Source organism: Corylus avellana, chromosome ca6, assembly GCF_901000735.1.
Source record: "Corylus avellana chromosome ca6, CavTom2PMs-1.0".
NCBI classification, from domain to species: domain Eukaryota; kingdom Viridiplantae; phylum Streptophyta; class Magnoliopsida; order Fagales; family Betulaceae; genus Corylus; species Corylus avellana.
Genome location: NC_081546.1, coordinates 8534910 through 8544216, shown reverse-complemented (window position 1 = coordinate 8544216; position 9307 = coordinate 8534910). Strand labels below are relative to the sequence as shown.

At 32.9% G+C, this 9307-nt stretch overlaps 1 protein-coding gene across 1 annotated transcript; it reads right to left on the bottom strand.

Annotated features, from left to right (window-relative positions):
- Nucleotides 1-3620: 3620 nt before the first annotated feature.
- On the bottom strand, nucleotides 3621-9086 carry LOC132185123 (uncharacterized). Its single transcript, XM_059598937.1, has 5 exons — nucleotides 8778-9086; nucleotides 8355-8521; nucleotides 7592-7690; nucleotides 7380-7448; nucleotides 3621-3917 (listed from the first exon to the last, which is right to left on the bottom strand). The coding sequence occupies exons 1-5, from the start codon at nucleotides 8947-8949 to the stop codon at nucleotides 3621-3623; spliced, it is 804 nt and encodes a 267-aa protein (XP_059454920.1). The 5' UTR covers nucleotides 8950-9086.
- Between the last annotated feature and the right edge of the window lie 221 nt (nucleotides 9087-9307).

The following is a 9307-nucleotide window of genomic DNA, read 5'->3' as shown; positions in this document are numbered from 1 at the left end:
TTAATTTAAATTAATAAATTTTTTAATTGAAAAAAATTTTAATTTTTATTTAATTTTTCAATTTTCTGACGTGTGAGACAGTAGAACGTCAAAAAATTCTGATGTTCTACCCACTGACGCGTTAGGAAAATTTTTTCCTGTCACCTATGTTTCTAACAATCTACGCGCGTCAAACACCATAAAACGTCAGAAATCTCTAGTCAAAAAAAATTTGTTTTTTGTAGTGTAGTACAATATTTTTCCCTTAAAAAAAAATCAATAGAATGATGTTTACAATGATATCCATAAATTGTTTGCAAATAATATTATTCGTATTTTTATTTATTTTTGGATTTCAATATTTTCCTATTTAGGTAAATAAAGAGAAAAGGTACACATATCCTCCCTCAAACTATCATTTAATTGTTAAAATCGCCATAAACTACCAAAAAATGTTAATGCCCCCAAATGACAAATATATATATATATAAAATCTTAAAATTATTAAAAAAAAACTAAAAACTAAAAACAAATTTGAAACCACCCCCTCTGGCCGGCCTATGGGTAGTTGAACCATCCCATAGATTCTTAGGAGTGCTTCATCGACCACCTCCTTCGGCCATATCTAGGGGTGGGCGAACCACCCCTTAGAAATTGAAAGTGGTTCAACCACTCTCTTGGTTTTTTTTTTTTTTTTTAAACAAAAAAAAAAAACAATTTCACTTTTTTAATTATTATTATTATTATTTTTTCAAATTTATAATGATAAATTTGTCTTATTAGAGAAAATTATGAAAAATTTTTTATAATCTTTTTGCTCACATTGTAAGGGTTCATTAATATTTTTGATAATTTCAAAGAAATATTGACACAATTGATAATTTAAGAGAGATATTTACAATGAAATAATAGTTTAAAAAAGATATGTATACGTACTTACACGAAGCAATAATACTAATAACTTTTACTCATATTCCATGTTCAATAGTTGCATGTATACATACCAAACCTCTCCTAAGTTTCGGTGGCCGCCATCTTCATTTTGAACGTAGAATTTTCCAGCCGGCGAGAGTCCATAGAGTCTCTCAACCATCTTTGCAGGTGCGCATAGAGCAAGTAAGAAGCGAGTAGCTAGCAAGTAAATAGAGCATGCGATCGAGCAGAAAAAGGGCATCGGGGGTTTTTGTGGGAAGCTGAGAAGAAATCTCAGAGGGCAACATGTAAGCATCTCGACTAGCAATTATGTCGAATAAGTTGAGCTCAATCATCAATGGCAGCGTTCAGTGCCATGGGAAAAGATGTGAGAGGTGGACATCAGCATCACATAGAGATATGCATCGTCATTCGTCATCTTCTTTGTTACTGGACTGGTTTACTGTGGTCATGTGGAAGCCATTATTTAGTTTATATATATCACATTATTCAATTCTTAATACCATTTAAACTGCTTAGAAAAAAATATACTATTTAAACAGAAAGAAAAATTGTATTTGTACTAGTCGCGCCTTTTTTTTTTTAAAAAAAAAAATAATAATAATAATTTTTTTTGTTGACATGGCTTTGACAATCCTTTTATTTATTTTTTTTCTATATTAATACATAACTTTCTTTACTTTTAACTCAAGACCTCGTTTACTCACCACAAAAATTTTGCATTTTAATGACTTACTAGTACTGATTTTTTAGTCCAAAAAAACGTCACTACTGGTGTGGTGACGTATCAATAGCGACGTGAGTGACACGTAAAAAAAAAACTGTAGTCTACACCGGGAATTAGTGACGTGTGGATTTGATCGCACGTCACTAATTGGTGACATGTAAACAGTAAAAACGTCGCTAACATTTAAAAAATTAAAAAAATTAATAATAATAATAATTTTTTATATATATATTTCTTTTTTTCCATATATATATATATATATTCTTTTTTCTTTCTTCTTGTTTCTTCCGTCTTCTTTTTTTTTTTTTTTTTTTCTTCCATCCAACAAACCTAGAATCAAATTGAAGGAGAAATAATATACAACATAAAATAACCATAAAGATTTAAGGGGAAAAAAAAAATACCCATAAGCTCATTTTCCTAGTCGCCAAACGGAGCATTAGACCCAAAAAAACAAAATAAAAAAATATAAAAAAAAAATGAAAAAAATAAATAAATGATAACTTCTTCTTATTCATCAATCTTGTTGTCCCTCTTTGTCTCCCTCAGATCTTCTTCTCTAAATCGCTAGTTTGGTTCCCTCTTCTTCTTCTTTTTCATCAATCGATCTGATTCTCTTTGGAAACCTAGACCAGAACTCAACAAAAACAAAAAAAATTAATTAATTAATTTAAATAAGTGACGTGTGCACAGTAATAACACGTCACTAATTTCTTCAAAAAATAAAAATAAAAATAACACGTCACTAATTTAATTTTAATTTTTTCGTTGAGTTCTTTTAAAGAAGAAAAAAAAAAACAAAACAAAAAAAAACAAAACAAAACAAAATTCACTTAGTGACGTGTGAATGTTTACACATGAGTCACATGACTAATTAGTGACGTGTGAATCATTCACATGTCACTAATTGAATTTTAAACTCTTCTTTCCCTCTTTCCTTTAAAGAAGAAAGAAAAAATAAAAATTCAATTAGTGGACGTGTGAATGTTTACACATCACTAATTGAATTTTAAACTTTTTTCCCTCTTTCCTTTAAAGAAGAAAAAAAAAAAAAAATCAATAAGTGACATATGAACATTCACACCGCCCTAATTAGTGACATGTCATTGTTCATACGTCACTAATTAATCATGACGTGTAAATATTAACATGTCATTAAATTTTTTTAGTGACATTTTACTCATTGACACGTCACCATTTGGTGACGTTTTGAAACCCATGGTACTTACTGTACACACGTCACAAAAGCCTGAATTTAACTTTCAATATTTTTATTTTTTACATTACATTAATCTTTTTTTTTTTTTTTTTTTAATGACTATTCAAATAGAAAAATAACTTCAAAACATTTTTTTTTTTTTTTTGTTGGTGTTTTCTTTTGTCTAAGGACCATGCAACAACCACTTAGCAAAGAAAACAAATAAAGCTAAAAAAAAAAGAAAGAAAAGAAAAGTTGCCATACGTATGACCAAATTTACGCGAAAAAAAGATATTTATGTGGTAGATGTTGACAACCTGTTGTTGTTATTCGCTCTTAATTGTAACCCTAATTGGTTGAGGCGGTTATTTATTTTAAATAATTACAATCTGTTAAATCAGTTAACGGTTAAGTACTACAATAGATTGGTAATTGAATGCCTTTTCATAAAAATCCAAAACACAGTAACGAATTATATATAAATAAATTTCAAAATATTAACCAAAAGTGTGGTAATATTTTGAAATTGGATATCATTAACTCGATCTCTTTTCCGATTATAGTTTGCAAGAGAGAGAGAGCTCTTGCTAGTTACAATGATGGACTACATGCAGGTTACTAATATATATATATATACAGTTTTAGTCTGCAGATAAAGGGACTACATCGGCACCTGCTTTCTTATTCATCACACAAAAAAAGCAGTGCCTAAGGTTGTCACACATACATAAAGATTACATGCATGCAACACGTACACCGTACGTTGCAATTACACATAAGCATCTATTTATTAATAAACCCGCATTTTAGGGTGTAGTCAACGAGGTTTTCCAGCTCCTGATCGTCAATATTGATGAACTTATCGCCGTCGTTGTCACCATGCCGGAACCCTTGCACAGCGCGAAACCAAGGCCAAAATGCTTTCAACTCTACGAAGGCTGCCTTCACCTCATCCTGCGAAAGTTTGCCATCCTTGTTTTTGTCCTGCTTCTTGAATATTAACGTTATCTGCTCTCTGCTGAAGGGCACAGCACCCTTACAGTCGATTTTTGGCCCGAACGGGATTGGCAGACGAACCATCTTGTTTGGGAGGTCGAAGTAGATTAGGGTTTAAGGTTTAGAGTGTAGGGTAAGTGTGCTCTTTGGCATGCTTTAAAACGCAACATTGATATATATATATATAGGGTTCTAGCACTCTCTCTCTCTCCCTCTCTCTCTCATTCATTATCTAAGTATATATCCAATTCAGAATACGGGAGGAATATTCTTCAATCAGCATCTAATATATGAAGTGATAATATATATCTGCAAAGAGAATAACTACTTTTTTTTTTTTTTTTTTTTTTTTTTTTTTTTTGTTTAAGAATATGGGGAAGGGCTAAGGGTGGCTTGCCGCCACCCCAGCCCCTCTAGGGTGGCCTGCGCGGCCACCTCCGCCCATGGGGTGGCTCGCCAGCCACCCCATATGGGCTGGGGGTGGCCGCCGCCCCATCATTTTTTTTAAAAAATAAAATAAAATAAAATCGATTTTTTAGGGTTTAGGTAGAATAATCTGATGTGGTAGTGTTTTTTTCTTAAACTTAGGTTTATTCTAAAATGTTGAGGTGTCACCTGATGAGTGGTGGGCACAAAGGGATACTGGGTCTACACCACTCCTTATTGCAGTCACTTCTTATCTGCAATGGGTGGGGCAGGATTTTTACATTCTTTTGTTTCAACTTTTTGGTCAGCACAGTGGAAGTACTATACATGGATGCAGATTCCCTTCAAATGTTTTTGATAAAACTAGTTGATTTTATTCAGATATACATGTAAGCCATTTTGATAGTAGATAAGATGGGAAATTCTACTTCTTTGTAGTGCCTTCTTTTCATTCTTTATCCTTTAATTAGTACATATCTGGTCCATGAATCTTAGCAAGAAGGGAATAAAAGGTAAGATAACCTAAAAAGGGAAAAAGATGTGATATATATCCGTTTCGATTTCTAGGCTAGCTAGCCAGCTTGAATCAGAGTCGCTGTAATTGTTTAATGGTGATTTGCCAAGACATTAACATAATTTTTAATGGTGCTTTTTGTGGTCTTTGTTTTGGTAATTAATATATATATATGGACCCATGTTGTGTTGTGCTTAGACCTCTAATCATCCCTCCGATGCCATATATGCTTGATGTTCACAGATGATTGAACGTTGAAATATACTGCTTTAATTTATTACTATATCTGATAGAAATCAAAGATAGGAAACGAAGAAGGTAAACATCTAAAGAAAACTATGTACAAACTATGTATTTCTTGTTGTCTAGTCAAGTACAAGATGGGGTGTTACTGTTTAGAGTAATGATATAAGAGGGCTAGAGTCCTCACTACAAAAATTCTCATGTTTAGGAGCATGTGGCTGTTAAAACGACCCTATGTTACGTCATTTTGGAGTCAAAACGATGCCAAAGAGGCGTTGTGTGAACAGTGAGTTTTAGGGACAAAACGACGTGGCTTAGGTGGCCTCTTAAATGTGATGTGATTTTTAAAATTATAATTAAATTTAAAATAATTATTATTAAATTTTAATAATCTATTGACAATTTTAAAAACTACCTTATATTTGAGAGGACTATAAAAAAGACTATACAAGAAAATTGAGAGATAAAATGTCTAGTCTATTAACTGTACGCGAATATTTTATACATGCATGGATGTCACTTCTGTAAAAAGTATGTTATCATTTTTCTGCAAGCTTGGTAGGTGAATGACATAATTGCTGGTTGGAATTTCCTTTCTAAGTTAATTTGAGGTTGGTGAGTGAAAGTTGCCCTGGTTTTCCTTCTTAATTTGCTCATACTTTTCCTTCTCTTAACAAAATCTTTAAAGAAATGATTAAATGGCTAAATTTAGCTTAAGTTTTTGTGATAAGTGATAGTTTAAAATGATATTAGAGCCAAAAATCCTAATAAAAAAAATTGAATAATTTGTCAATTGAGTTTTTGTGTTGCTTTTGATCTTTTATGGGTGTGTAGATTTATGGTTTAAAAATGACTGTATAGGACCCTCTCCATAACCATAGAGTTTAAAAATTATTAAATCGCTGGTTTGAGATAATCATTTCATTGCCTTTATTGGAGAAATATAACTCAGATAATTGAGACCACATTAATTTTCTATATACGTCATTTAAATAATACCACATAAAAACACATACCAAAAAAAAAAAAAAAAAAGCAAATAGAAAAACAAAGCCTTTAAAAATGGAAAGAAAAAAAGGGTGGAGGGATTGGGCCTCACCACTCCGCCACCAAGTAAAGGAGATAGAGTAAACACCCCCTTAATTAGTTGTTGGAAAGGATGGTTGAAAACTTGCAAAGGCTTGCCGCGAGGGTGTATGGTTTAGTCATCTCCAAAGGTTAGTTTTGGGGTGCATCAGCCAGTCCCAAAGGCTAGTTTTGGAGTGGCTCGACTACTTCCTAAATTTTTGGAAGTGGTCAAACCACCACCCTAGCTTAAGGGCAAAATTTAATGGTGAAATTTGATTGATAGAATTATGTAATCTTATAAACTCGATAGTAAATTGTGATTGAAGATTATAAACTAAGTATTGATAAGCATAGAAAGAGAGTGGAGAAATCTGGAATTTGTGGATAAAGGAAAGAACCCAAGTGCTTAAAATTTGTAATAGAAGGTTTAAATACTGTTTAATTAATTAGCATTTGTTAACATACATAGCTAATTTAGAAACTTTTATTAAGATCTAACTAACTTTCACGGAAGTTTAAGTCTTTATTTTAGTTATATTTGATTTGATATGTTGGTTGTGATTGAAGATAACTTAAATAAGTTTGATAAACATGAATAAAAGAAGTAATACTTGAGCAAATGTGATTGTATTGATGAACATTTAGGGCTGAAATTTTAGATGTAACAAGAGACGAGTTGCTTGATTGATGCAGATTTTATATGGCTTATGGTTTTCCTTGTTAGTTTGAAACTATTTTGAACAAATATGCAAATATGGACATCCTTGATAATGAATCAATATTGATGGTTGTGTGCCTAAGAAATAGATATTGAAATGTTTACTTGTTTGTCAAATAGACAAGTAGAATAGTTTGAACTAGTAATCTCCGTTTCATGAGGCGTAGTCTCTAATCAATTGAACTAGCTACCTCTTCTGGACACTTTTAATAAAATTTGGACAGCTTTAATATGTAGATAAGACTTAAGTGTTTTAATGGATTTGTATCCATTTTTGGTGCATGTTATTGCTGAAAATTTAAAAGCTATCAACTAAGTTCTTAGCATTATGTCTCAAATTTAGTAAAACATATATCATGTACTAATGAGTTCTAATTATGTTAATTGTTGAAGTGGAAGAATTGCTAAAGTTGTAAAGAATCTTTGTGAATTGAAAGATTTTATGTTATTTTATGTATGATGGTTGATAAAAATTCTAATGTGTTAATTTTTAAGATTGGCTTATTCGGCATTCAAAACAATTTTTAAGATTGGTTATTTTTTATAAGGAAACAAGTCCTATCAGAAATCAAATTACCTTGAGCTGAAAAACAGCTTCAGTATTCTCGACTTTTAAAATAACTCCACCCAGACCTTGTTCCAAAGCCTGCAAACGCAGAAAATGAATATTGAAAGGAGGTCATGATGCATCACCTATAGAGCCAAATTGACAATTTTGATAATTGAAGCATCTCTTCGAACATATGAAGCTCAGTTGCCGATCCTAATCTTAGAGCATTTAGACTATACCTCAAGGAAGACTTGTGCGCCATAATGACTTTTTGAGATGGCAAAAACTGTTTTTTGAGAACCTTGGAATGCAGCAACAATATTCTCTGCAGGAATTACCTTTAGAAACACAAAATCAGGGATCAATTCAGAAGTGCTTTCTATTGAAAATGGCACGTGCAGGGATATGTTAAGTGGAAGGTGCTGGAAACAAAAAGTGCAGCATAGACTATGTTTGTGCTCAAAACATCCATGAATATGGTCCATATAATGCAGATGATCTGGTGTGACTGTATAATGGAAAGTGTACTAGGTTCAATGATTAGAAGCAACAAAACACGCAAAAAAGCAAGATTATCTCCGGATACAAAGACAGGCATGTAAAATGAAACCTAAGAAGTTTCCATCAAAGCCATTGTAATAAAAGGATTCTGTTGATTAATTCAAAAGCAAGTTTAGAGAAAATGTGATTCAGCATGTTGTCATCTTTAACGAGATCAATAATTAGTATATAACTTCACACAATACCACGTATCTTCTAAGTCATGGACCAAGTAGCAAAGACTTTGCATCAATTTCCAATATTCAATGCTCTTACTAAGAAATGAATTGTTCCGACTTTACAGATATCCACAGTTTTAGAGGAAGTTGATTTCTTTTTAGCTTAGCTTAAACAACTCCACAAATAACAATGGGTAGTTGATATGCAGTACTTGAAGGCCAATTCAAGAAAATACAAACAAATTTTATGTGAATTATCCTAAGCAGTCAGCAACAGGCCTACCTGCCAATCTAGCAAATTGATAACAACATTCTCTGCCTGCCCATTTGCGGGTTGGAGCTGCTGCAACTCTTGCGGATTTGAAACCTCAAAAACTGTGGCAACCCTTCTATTCTCACCATCAAAAATGCCTCCCTCTTCAATATACAGAGGACTTATTAAGGCGATTGCTGAAAACCCAGAACCAAAATTAAAAACTAAAAAAGTCGGATAAAATTATTGGCAAAATTAACATGACTCATGCTTTGACAAAAATATAGTGAAAACCACCAAAATCCTCACATGGGTCACAGCAATGTACCCAATTTTTTTCTTGTACTTATTTTGATCTACGAAGCATAGAGCACACAATTATATAAAATTAGCTCACAAGCTAATCGTACTGTAGATATACAAAAGAACAAGAGGGGGTCATAAGGAGCTTACAAGACCACTCATTGGCGAGTTGTCGATCCTGGGATGAGAAAACGAAGGTATTCCATCCTCTCTCCACGGCGGCCATCATGACCTCTTTGCTTTTTGTCCAAATCCACACCGTCTTCAATTTCTCGTACGACCCAAAAGACGACGTCGTCAAAGAGGAATGAGAAGCACACATTGCGACACAAGAACAGCGTTGCAACAACTGGGTTGCCTTGTAATTGTTAGCATTCGATGAACGATAATTGACCAATGCATTTGATCTGAAAAAGTTCCATTTGTCTGCGAATATGATTTGACTCAACAAACATTAATTCTGAACGAGAAAGGACGTGGAAAACTTGAGTAACTTGGAATGACATGAAATAGGTAGATGAAATTGATTTACATGGAGGTTGAGCCAGTTGAGAAATGGTAATGTCGAGCAGTGGAATAACCTGGATTGAGAGTAAAGCAGGGGAATTGTTTGGGTAATCGAACCAAAGAAGCAGATAATAGCACAACCATCCCACTACTTCTTCTTCTTCTTCTTCTCG